The sequence below is a fragment of the Lucilia cuprina genome, chromosome 3, assembly GCF_022045245.1.
Source record: "Lucilia cuprina isolate Lc7/37 chromosome 3, ASM2204524v1, whole genome shotgun sequence".
In the NCBI taxonomy this organism is placed as follows: Eukaryota; Metazoa; Arthropoda; class Insecta; order Diptera; family Calliphoridae; genus Lucilia; species Lucilia cuprina.
The window spans coordinates 59,950,906-59,963,357 of record NC_060951.1 but is presented as its reverse complement, the minus strand read 5'-3'; the positions used below and the strand labels follow the sequence as shown (position 1 = coordinate 59,963,357).

General features: G+C 28.5%; 2 protein-coding genes across 4 annotated transcripts in view; one reads left to right on the top strand and one right to left on the bottom strand.

The window, feature by feature from the left end:
- The window catches only part of LOC111676027 (serine/threonine-protein kinase S6KL), a 77,781-nt gene extending 71,170 nt beyond the window's left edge, over positions 1–6,611 (bottom strand). The window contains exon 1 of the mRNA XM_023436906.2: positions 5,912–6,611. Coding sequence (XP_023292674.2) covers positions 5,912–6,268 — 357 coding nt within the window. The 5' untranslated portion in view covers positions 6,269–6,611. The remainder of the gene's footprint in view (positions 1–5,911) is intronic.
- Positions 6,612–7,337: 726 nt separating this feature from the next.
- On the top strand, positions 7,338–9,219 carry LOC111676002. 3 transcript variants are annotated; one of them, XM_046945418.1, is made up of 4 exons: positions 7,338–7,568; positions 7,674–8,164; positions 8,331–9,033; positions 9,112–9,219. In XM_046945418.1, the coding sequence occupies exons 1-4, from the start codon at positions 7,504–7,506 to the stop codon at positions 9,185–9,187; spliced, it is 1,335 nt and encodes a 444-aa protein (XP_046801374.1). In that variant the 5' UTR covers positions 7,338–7,503; the 3' UTR covers positions 9,188–9,219. The 3 variants fall into 3 exon arrangements, with proteins under 3 accessions (XP_046801374.1, XP_046801375.1, XP_023292652.2); XM_046945419.1 differs by having other exon boundaries at positions 8,331–9,044; XM_023436884.2 differs by having other exon boundaries at positions 7,340–7,568; positions 7,674–8,116.
- Positions 9,220–12,452: the final 3,233 nt, after the last annotated feature.

Here is a 12,452-nt window from a genome sequence, read left to right as displayed (position 1 = left end):
CATAGACTATATTTTTTAAACTAGTCTAACGACTAGACCACAAACTAGTTCACAGAATGGTATAGTTAGTCGACTAGTCAGTATAATAATAAGGGTTCTATAGTTGAAACGAAAAGTCGACTTTTCCACTTTTAGCTTTTAGTTAAAAGTCAACTTTTCGTATTTTTGCATTTTATTAAAAGTCGATTTTTTCGACTTTTTTCATTTAATTAAAAGTCGATTTTTCGACTTTTCGACATTTTCCGACTTTTCGAATTTTTCGACTATTTTTTACTTTTTCGAGTTTTTCCGACTATTTTAAAGTTTTTGACTTTTTTCCACTTATTTAAAATTTTCGACTTCTTCCGACTTTCGTCTTTTTGCATTTTATTAAAAGTCGATTTTTTCGACTTTTTTCATTTAATTAAAAGTCGATTTTTCGACTTTTCGACATTTTCCGAATTTTTGACTATTTCCGACTTTTCGAATTTTTCGACTATTTTTTTACTTTTTCGAGTTTTTCCGACTATTTTAGAGTTTTTGACTTTTTTTCCACTTATTTAAAATTTTCGACTTCTTCCGACTTTTTCGATATTTTTCGACTTATCAACTTTTTTCGACTTCTATTTCCAAAGTCGACTTTTCGACTTTATTCACAGACGATAGTCGAGTTATCGACAATACACTAGTCCACCAAATAGTGAAACGACTAGTCCATAGAGTAGTAAATGTGTTAATCCATAGACAATTAAAATGTATAGTCCTCCCTAGAATATTTAGTATTATAATATTTATAATATTTAGTAGACTAATGAATAAACTAGACAATATTTGAGTCTAAAGAGTCCCTGACAAAATTATTGGAATACATGATTCATTTATGTAATCCAAAAACTACTTTACTATAAATAGTATTGGAGTGTTTTATAAAATTTAAGAAGACAATTGTAAATGTAATAAGAAAATTAATGAAAAGTTAATTTATTTATATTAAACGATAAACCAAACATTTTAATTTTTTTTTTTAAATAAAAATTGTATTATTATTTTGGCTGCTTGCACTTTTGCATTTCGTGCTCAAGTTGAAACCACCTCCATGGGCGCTTAAACTAACAAACAAAATTGGCTGATTAAGTATTCAAAAACAACATTCAAAACAGCTTTTAATTTAATCCCTAATTCTTCTCCTAAAGATTGGTCATTAATGTTTATTTCTGTAAAAATTTAATTGTTTTTTTTTTACACTTTTGCATTTTTTGCTTAAGTTTAAATCACTTTCATTGCAAACATAGCAAACAAAATTAACTAATTGAGTATTCAAATCTGCATTACATGGGATTATGTTGCGGATGATGTAATCCCATAATTTTAACAAGGGAGAAATTTTGGTTTTGCTCTGATGTAATGCATGGATGGATGGATAAAGGGAGACATTTTGGGATTACTCTAATTTAATGCATGGATGAATTACGTGGTCCTCTTCTAAGACATCACAATGTTAAATAGAGTATGTTTATTCCATATATTTGGATTAGTTTTGTGACTTGTTTATACAAAGGTTTTTCTACTATTTAACAAAATGTTGCATATAGTAGTCAATAGCTTAGTCCAAGGCTAGTCCATAGATTCTTTAGTAAATTTGTCAAAAGATAAAATAAAACTGAAAATAATCTATTACACTTTTAATCCATAGAAGTACTATTTTGAAATTTATCTTATAGTGAGATGACATGATTTACAAAACAACTGAGTATAAACATTAAACTCATCGATTTTCTAATTGAATAAATTATTTATAAAAATCTAATTTGTTTCGATTCTCTCATGTAGAAAACATTAATTTTTGATACTAGATTTAACACTTCACACATTTTTAGTTTTTTGTAATAAAAAGTTTCTTGACTCTTGTATACAAATAGTTTATGTACTTTTTCTATATTAAAAACAGATTGTTAAAAGAATAAATTGTTATAAAATCATACTTTTCAAAAAACCTAAGTTGTATTAATAAGAAAATTTTAAGAATCTGATAAAAAGAAAGTTCAAAAACTAAGAAAATCATATCAGATTTATGCCGTAACAGAAGCTAATATTGTAATATTAATATAAAAATTAAAAAAAAAAAAGAATTTCTAGATTCTCTAGAATTTAATAACTAAAGTAATAACAAATTAAATTTTCAAAAAATTAAGAAAAATAAAATATTCTAAATTAAACACAACATTCCTTTAAATATATGTTATAATATTATTAGTTCTCTATGTTGTTATAGTATTATTGCTCAAAATAAACGAACAAAAATTCTGTCAGTGAGTGAACAAATGAGTAACTAAATAAATAAACCAACAGCTTAGTTAATTTATACAAAATATGTATAGTACAAAAAAAGTGTTAGAGCATCATTAAAACTAACATTTCATATACATATAATGACTGAGGTCATGTACTCTCCCACTCATTAAAATTAAAATGAATTGTAATATAAAAAATATTAGAAAAAGAAACATACATACTAAGAATATATGTATGTAATGGCGTAACATTTCTAGCGAATTTTCTGTAATTGAACTTAATTGTGTTTTTTTTTTTTTTTGTAAACAAATTTTAACAAATTAAACTTGTTTGTGTTAAAAGTTTGAAAAATAAATAACTTAAGAAGACTAGTGGATTTATTAAATTATAAAGTTTTAAAAGGAAATGTTTTTCGTTTAATATTTAATAATAGGATTTTTACATTAATTTTATAAAATAATTTTGTTTTTTAGCACTGAGCAACATTCCAGAAACTTTTGTTAAAATTAAAATTTTCATTGTCTTTTTATTCTTGAATAGGGCTGAAAATTTTTATTGTTGAAAGAAATGTTAAACAAAAATAAGTAAAAAACATTTAAAAAGATTAGATGTTGTTTTGCATCAAGAAAAATTAATGATTTTTTCGACATTATGACAAGAGTTTATGCATGTTTAAGTGTTGTACATTATAGGAAAGGTATAATGCATTTGTGCAACTGTTTTGTAACAATCATTTCGTATTTATATTCATTGCACATACATATCAAATAGACATTTGCAATCACATTAAAAGTCTATAAATAAGACTAAAACTATTTCTAAACTGTTTGTAATAAATGCCCAGTTTTATCTAGTTTCTATACAAATAGTTCCCAATAGTTTCCAACCGCTATTTCAAAATGTACAATAGATCACTTCTGATACTTCAACTCGTGTTAAAATTCAAAAAAATTTCTTTGTTGGTTGCTTCCATTACATTCAGTTCAACTTTTATAAATTACATATTAACGTAGTATGGTATTATATTGTCGGACACTTTTGCTTTTTTTAAATACGTTTTATTATTTATTTTATAAAGAAAATTTGTATAAACAAATGTGTTTGAATATTTTTGCACACAATTACTCTTATTCTAACAAAAAAAAATAAAACAAAAAGTATATATTTTGCAAAAGAAGTTCATATAAAACGAATTTAAATCACTGTACAATACAATGAATTAGTGCAAATTATTAAATATTTAAAGCAAAATTTTTAAGTTAAAAATTTAATTCACGGATTTACACAACAAAAAGAAATAGTTTTTCTTTAAAATTCATTAAATCTGGATGCATCTAAATGACCTGTTAAACCTACTAGTTAATACTAACAACATGAATAACAATTGTCCAATTCACAATCGTTGTCGTATCGTTGTAGCGTTTTATGTTATAAACATTTTTCAAATAAAATTTTTTAAAACAAAAACAAATCAATAACAAAACAAGTATGAATGTATAGTAGGGCATAGCCGACCATATATGATACCCTATACCAGTCAGTATGTTAAAAATGAGGATTATTTAAAAAAAGCATTTGATTTGTTTTTTAATTTAATTTCGGAATATTTTTACTTATTTTTGACAGAAGAACAGATTTTTTACAAGAATGCTCAAAGGGGAGTAGGGGAAAATATGGACCTATCCTTATAAATGTTGGTAGAGGACTCCACGTCTACTTCAAAGTTACTTATGTAGAATTTAAAGGGTTTTTAGTGTTTATAGGTAAATTTTGACCTTCTAGTCATTTTCTGAGGGAAGCTTGTATGGGTCCTAAGGTCAAATGAGGCCCGATCATTACAACAATCGGTAGTGTCATTAAAAGTTGTATAAAACTAAGTTTTGCAGACTTTTATTGACATAAAATAACATTTAACTTAATTATGAGCCCAAAGCCCTATTCAGGGGGTATAGTTGTATGGGGGCTAGGCGTAATAATCGACCGATTTTATCCATTTTCATTATGCTTTGTCTTTGGGCCAAATTTCATCCAATTATATTAAAAATTGTGACCTGTACCTTGCGCACAAGGTTTACATGGACAGCCAGGCGGACGGACAGATGGCCTTCATTGGACGTTTAAACTAGCTAACAAAATTAGCTGATTGAGGGCGGGTTTCTTACTCCTCAGTTAAACTAGGCTTAACTTGCTGTTAGATTAATCTCGGAACAAATTTAGGCGGACTTTAACCTATGATTGTGTTTTTCAGTTTTAGATTTAAGCTCAGTTAGCTTTGTTAGTATTACCAACTTTTCACTCAAAAACATAAACAATGAACAGCTGTTTTTTGCAAACAATACTTTTGTAAAATGGAAAATTTTGGAAAAATGTTTAATAAACATTTAAAACAATAATAAATATAACAAATCAGAAAATTGCAATTTACTTAAAATATTAAGTTTTTGTTCTTTCGAAATCATTGTTTTATTGTTTTTGTTAAGTATGTTTTCTCACTTATAACTTGAGTTTAATTGGCCAATTGCACTCAGTTAAACTAAGATAATAAGTAACTTTACTGATAACTGAAAATCACGAAACCTATATTAAGCCAAAGAATGAAGATAATCTTTATTAGAAAAACTCGCCATGAGTATTCAAAAACAATTTTTGAATATTAATATTAATTAAATCCCTAATCCTTCACCTAAAAATTGGGCCTTAGTCTAACTATTTTTCCAATCTATTAGGTAGGTACATATTAGATTTCTATAACGTTTACTCACATTTCGACTTATTTCCGCACTTACTAGCAAATATTACCTCTTTATAATACACACACATGAATAGCTATTAACAAGGATTAAAACCTAACAAAGACCTTTAAAAATCCCTGGCACCTCATGCCCAACAATGACGCTTTAAATGACATTGTTAGAAGATTAACATGTGGGGCGGTGGTGATGATGATGGCGATGGTTTCTTTGTGATTTACATACCTGCACATACTACGCAGAAACATAATTATGTACGAAATCATACAAATTTATTATTCATACCAAAAAACCAAAAATATTTCAAGTTGAAAACAAAATTCTACAGCAACACCAACAAAAATAAATAGAAAAAATCAAAAAGAAAAACATGAGCAAAGTAATATGTATGATTAAATATGTATAAGTTGCTGCGGCGAAGGGGTGTTGTTGAGGTATTGTTTTTGTTATTTTACTTGAGGCGTATAAAGTGAGGTTAAATTTATTGAAGCCAATAAACTCTTGACGTTCTTAAACTCCCAACCCAACTCCCTTTAAAACGTAGTAAACTTTTTTAACAGGGGTTGTTGTTAACATTCTTGGCAATAACAATGTAAAAAGAAAATTTACAAAAAGAAAAACCAAAAACAAACAAAAGCTGCGAGTGTTAAGGTTTACTGACCACTTAAGTATTTGCACTTAGATTATTGCTGTTGTTTGTTTTTTTATTTATTATGTTTTATGACATTGATCAGTAACTGACAACTGCATTTTTAACCCCATTTTTCTACTCTCCTCACAATTAGTTTATTATAAATCTTCCTAAAGCGCAACCCAATTTTGTTATTATTTGTGATAAATAAAGAAAAACAAAAACAAGATAAAAACACAAACAAATAAGCTGACGTTACCTGTTTTAAACGTTGCTGCTCTGCAACTGCTGAGGCAGCTGAATTATCAGCTGCTTTATGTTTATAATGTTGTTGCTGTGGTTGTATTGCTATTTGTTGGGGATCTTTTAGTGCTTTGTTAGAACTAGCTGTTGTTTTATTTCCAACCTCCTCATACCATGGACCACCCACAGTAGTATTAGTTGAACTAGTAGTAGTAGCAGTTATTGTTGTCGTCCCACCAACGTTATTACTATTATTATCCTCTTTTTTATACGTTGTTTCTGTTGTTGTTAATTTAGTTGATTTTAAATTCCTAGAATTTTCTTTTTCAATTTTATTGGATTTATTATAATTCCTCGATTTAGCATTGCCCATTAAATTGTATTATTTAACAAAAGAAAATTTTGCAATAAATTTTTCTTTTCCTTTTGAATTTTTGCATTTATTTTGTTAAAAGACTATTATTTATTTTTATTTTTTCACTCTCTTCTTTCTTTAGACACTTTCTCTTTGAGATTTTTTCCTTTAATTTTGACTTTTTGCAAATGCCTTTATTTCAGTTTCACACTTTATGTTTGTTAAAAAATTTCATTAATCTAAACAGCCATAGCTTTAATGTTTGTTTTTCTTAAAGTAATTATAGAAAAATCTTATTAAATTTGTTGAAATTTTCACTTCCAAAAAATTGTTTTTCACTCTTTCACAGCAATTTACAAAATAAATGAAGCACTGCGAAGTGAAGTTTACATAAAGCAGTGCTGACAACATTGAAAAAAATTAAGTGTAAACTTGCCATATTTGCTTATTTCAAGGCAATCTTTGTTTTTGACATATAATTGTTTTTTATTAAATATAGCAAAATAATTGTGCGATATAATAAAAACAACTCTACAATAACTATTTTTTATACGTTTTACTTTTTTATATATTTACCAATATTAAAAGATTGTAATTTTGCTTAAAATTTGCATCATTCTATTTGTCCTGTGTTGCCACTTGGTACACCAGGTACACTGCCTTATCAGCAATAATTGTAGACGGTCAAATTCTATAAAAAATATTGCCACATGGATAAAATTTTTAAAATTTAAAATTTCCAGTAAAGAAATTTTGTTCATATCTTTAATTGTAGAAAAATGTTAATACAAAAGGAGAGCAATTTTTTTGGACTTTTACTGTATAAACTTTAAAATTAGAATAGTGCTAAATTTTTATTAAACGTTTTTATTCAGAATAAATAGTTCGTTATATGTGTTAACTTATGTTTAAAAGCAAATGTACATGATGATTATAACCATGATTTCTAAATATTTACAATTATAATTTTGAACTGTTAAACATCTATACCCCAAACTCTTATGTCATAACATTTAACATAATACTCTGACAATTATTCTCACACATCTGGTAACTCAAATACAAACAAACTACAGCCAACTTCATTATAATAATTATCAAAAGAAAAAAAAAGACCGCAAGCACCGCTACTTTTTTCATAATCCTTAGAAAATCGAGTAGTTTTTGCCAACAAACTAAAGAAAATTGTGAATGTATTAAATAGAATAATAAATAAAAACCACCACAAGAATATAAAATAAACCTACGCCAAGATGGATATGAGTTTAGATGATATAATTAAAAGTAAAAAAATAACGCAAGCGCCCTCAAAAAAATTGTAAGTACAAATGATGATGAGAAGGAAACAATAAGAAAATGGCGTTGAAAAGAAATCGACAGTCAGGCAAGTGGTGGAAAAATACTAACTTTTCTTATTTTTTAGTGGCATCAAAAAGCCAGTAGCACTGCCCCTTAGGAAGACCCTAAACAAGCCGGTGTTTAAGGAAGCCAGACGCATCACCGATGCTCGCCTTAAGATTATACAAAAAAATCGGGCTAAAATTCGAGATGCTCGTGATAAGTTGGCTGAAATCACAAGAAATAATGGTGATGTACGACAGAAGTTAATGCAAAGGCAGGAATTAAACACATATAAATATAGTAAAATGGGCAGTGGAACTGGTAGTAGCGGTGGTGGTGGAGGTGGCTCTGGAGGCCGAAGAACGGTGGGCGTTAGTAAAGTTATACCAGCTGGAGGCTTAAAAACAAAAAGTTCCAATTATAAGACTTCTTCATTGCCGTCTATAACCAGCAGACGACATGAAAATCATTTCGATATACCACGGGGTTATGTTGACTACGATAATATGGAGAAAATGGAAGAGGGTGAGTATTTTGGGTGGCATAGCAGGGACGAAAGACGCCAACAAATCGGTAATTATAATGGGCTAGTTAAAAATAGAGTACTATCAACAAATCACAATTGGAATAAAAATATTTAAAACAAAATTGTTACAAATACATTTAGATAGTATTCTTTGGCTGTAAGAATATAAGTGAATAAGGTGACACTAGCTTTATAACTTTTTATCCTTTACAGAGGAATATGCCGCTGCCTCTAGGCTTAGTCGTACTGTACAAAACGATATGGCCTATGAGTTGGCACCACCAGCTCCCAGACGCTTGAATTCTTGGGGTTCAACTTCCAATGAACACTTTGATCCCTTCGATGTGTATGAAGTTCCGTATTCTACACGACATGAACGTCGTATATCTCCAGACTTACCAGCACCACCTGCTAAGGGCATTTTGCGCTCCAGCTCCATAAGAGAACGTAGTCCAGACTCATATTCCAGACGTTATCTACCTGAACAAACCTCACATTTATCTTATGAAATGCGTTCACGTTTAGAGCGTGCACCTGATCCACATGCTTCAATGGGCATTTTCTCAAATCCCCTTAAACCATCATCGTCATCATCCATTTCTTCGTCCATGGGTGGCGGTGGAGGTGGTTCGGCTATGTTTACCTCATCCACTGGTTATCGCATAGTTGTCAGCAATTTACACACCAGTGTCAATCAATCTGATATTAAAGAACTATTTGAAGATATTGGTGAACTTTACGACTCACGCATTGTACGGCCTGGTGTAGCCGAAGTCATTTACAAGTCATTAGCCGATGCCGAAAAGGCTGTAGATACTTATCACAATCGTCAGCTAGATGGTCAGCCTATGAAATGTTTATTAGTTAATCCCAGAGCATCTAACAAGCCAACAGCACCCGCCATACGCTCGTCAAGGTGAGAACCAGGTTGTATGCTCAAAACATTTAACAAATACCTAATGTAGTCTATGTTCTTTTTCATCTTTCTTTACAGTTTACACTCATCGAATAAAACTCCTTTAGAAATTGATATCGATGCCCTACACAAAGTTCTATTTCGTCGTCATTAGTGTTAAATGAACAAAACAAAAACAAACAAATAATAAGAAAAACTAACAAATTAAATAAACTAACCAAAATATTCTTAAAAAAAAACTTATGCAAAACCATTTAAGTTAATCTATTACAAATTCTAATTTAATCAACTGCATACCTACTTCCTACTTATTCTCAAGACTCAAGCGTTTGAAAACTTCATTAACTGTACAACTAAATTTATTCAAGATTTTTAAAGGTAATTCTTTTTTTAATATTATTTATATTTGTTTACTTTTTTCCATTAGTTTTAAATCTTTTAATGATTTAGTTTGTTTTTTTATTTTTTGCTTTATGTTATAAGATCTTGCCACGGTGGCTGCTTTATTTAGTTTTTTTGAAAACAACAAAAAATCTTTGAAGATTAGATTAGTTTTTTATTATTTCATTTAAGTTTTTTTTAATTATTAATACAATAAATAGTTGTATTGAAAGACGCGAAATTAATTATAATAAATACATTTATATAAAAAACAAAACAAAAAAATAAAAAACATAAAAATATATACACAAAATAAAAATGTGTTTGGAGGAAAAACGGTTTTCTTATTTTACGACTAAACGACTGTTTTAAACTGGTGACGATGTTTAATATGAGGCGCCCCGCTGAGAGTTATTTTTAAAAGATTTTATTTAAAAACTTGTTCTTAAGACAAAAAACATGGCAATCGAATTCATGCTGATTAGGCGTTTCATATAATGATAATTTTTTAAAAGTGTCTAATTACCTGATACTGACCATTTTTTATCGTTAAAAATTCTTATTTAAAAAAGCTTTTTCATCCCTATTCTGCATTTCAATTCGATTCGAAATTTTCTTCCTTTTGCAATTTTGTTATTCTGTATTTAATTGTAAAGCATTGAAACAAAATGGAATTGATTCTTGTTTTTGTTACAATCCCGTTTTTTGTTGGAATACGTTAAGTGATTAAGCGAAAACTTTAATGTAAGGGAAACGGAGATTAACGTTTTTCGTTTCGGCTAAAAGTTAGGTTATTGTTATTGTAACAGTTCGACTGCGGCCGATAGTTCTTTCCTAAAATTAAGAATATTAAAACATAATTATTAGATTTTGTGTCTGTGAGTAAGAAACTGGGTCATCTCAGTCGGTCTTAACCATAAATCTAAGGACCTAAAGACCTGGAATACCTATCTAATTTTCTCTCAAAATCCGAGATCGCAGGGATTGTTCATCTGGGACACTGTTTCATCTGTAGCCGTTAATGTGACCGCCGTTTGATGCAACATTTCTCTGGCGGTTGCAATTGGATGTCGCTAGGATAGCGTCGGAAGTCCATCCGGTTGTGCCTGGGAAGGGAATCCTCCAACAGAATCTGATGTTTGGAGTGACTCGGCATGTGGCATGCCAACAGGAACTGTCTAGTCCACAACACATTATGTTATCAGATTGATACAGTTACCTGGTCTCGTCATGCAAATGATCCACATTCGTCATCTTGATACAATGAATACGACATTTTTTAATTAAGATTATCTTAACTTAACTTCAAAAAAGTTTAAATTGTTAAAATTATCTCTAGTTCAAGAAATTTCTTGAAAAACGCCAAAATTTTTCAATTTTAAATTTCAAAATTTTTGAAAAAAATTTGAAAATTTTCATAAATTTGTATTTTAATTTTTGGAAAAATTTAGAAATATTTTCTTAAATTTTCCATATTCGAACTTAATTTCGAAAAAATTTCGAACTTATGTTTAAAAAAGTTTAAACCTGTTACATCTAGATCATGAGAAATCTTAAAAAATTTTTACATTTTTCAATTTTAATTTCAAAATTTTTGAAAAAAATTAAAAATTTATTAAAATTTTGGAAGTATTTTCAATGCATTCTCAGAATGTAAGCTTTTTAATGGTATATACCAAAATTTTAAATATCAAACTTATGTTTGAAAAAGTTTAATACAGTTAAAACAGCCTCTAGATCATCAATATTCTTAAAAAAATCCAAAAATTTTTAATTTTCAAAATTTTTGAAAAAAATGGAGATTTTCATAAATTTTTATTTTAAATTTTTCAATATTTCAAAATTTGAAATATTCGAACTTAATTTCGAAAAAAATTTCAAACTTATGTTCGAAAAGTGGCCTCCGGTAGGTTTGTGGTTAATGTTTTAGTGTGGTAGACCGCAGGTGGTGGGCTCGATTCCCACCTAAGACACTGGTTAAGGAGCGCACAACAGGTCCGATAGAGGCCTAGGTGTATATTGAAATTTTCATGTATTTTTAAATAAAATTTAATTTCGATAACATTTTCGAACTTATGTTCGAAAAAGTTTAAAGCTTGTTAAAATATCTCTAGATTTTAAGGATTCTTAAAAATATATAAATTTAGTTTTGTTTAAGATAAATTTTTTATATTTTTAAGTTTAATCAAAATTTTTAAAATTTTTTTGAACTTTTAAATATTTACGGAATATAATACCAGGATCACACAATGCTATTATTAGTCATTCATTCGTGAATTAGTCAGATTGGTTCTATAAAATTTCTTATGTTCGAAAACTTCGAAATTGTTTAAACCCTGCAGAAATTGTATTAGTTCCACAACTAGTTCTACAACGCATGATCAAGCATGTACTCGTTCTATTTTGTTCGAAATTGTTTTTGTTCGAAATTGTCACCATCGGAACTGATACCGAGGAAGTGTTATAAAGTCGACACTCATTCCTTAGAAAGGTTCACAACTATTCGAATTTGTCAATCTGGGATTTCGACATTATTAGTTCCAAGCGTGTTCTTTAAGAATCTAAAGTGGTTCTTTTGCACTCCGTCTAGAACTAGTTGTTTTAAGAACAAGTTCTGAAATTTTTCCAGGGAAGAGAATTATAAGTAATTATTTTAACTTTGTCTCAAGAATCCCTGCTAGTTAATGACTGATTCCAGATCGCTTTTTCCTTACTAGCTAAAACTTTAGTTAACAAAGTTATGGCCGCAAAATTTTTCACAAGAATTAAAACACCTCAACATTTAATTTTCATTAGAATTTATTTGACTTTTTTGTATTAATCTTTAAATTTAAAATTTTTATTTAAAAATACATTTTTAGAGAACTTCTCATTAAAAATACTATAAAAATATTACAATTATGAGAAAAAAAATACAATTGCGAAATTATTATTAATAAGTATCGATTAATAATAGTTTAAAAGAGATTTAAAATACAAAAAAAAAAGAAAATAGTGAAATATTGAAAAAGACGAAAAAATTAAAAAAAAAAACTATT

What these genes read in the sequence shown, in the direction of transcription:
- LOC111676002 (XM_046945418.1), top strand. Translation starts at nt 7,504, where the DNA reads ATGGATATGAGTTTAGATGATATAATTAAAAGTAAAAAAATAACGCAA. An exon ending in CGAAAGACGCCAACAAATCG is followed by an intron (nt 8,165 to 8,330) that starts GTAATTATAATG and finishes TATCCTTTACAG; the next exon opens with AGGAATATGCCGCTGCCTCT. An exon ending in CCCGCCATACGCTCGTCAAG is followed by an intron (nt 9,034 to 9,111) that starts GTGAGAACCAGG and finishes CTTTCTTTACAG; the next exon opens with TTTACACTCATCGAATAAAA.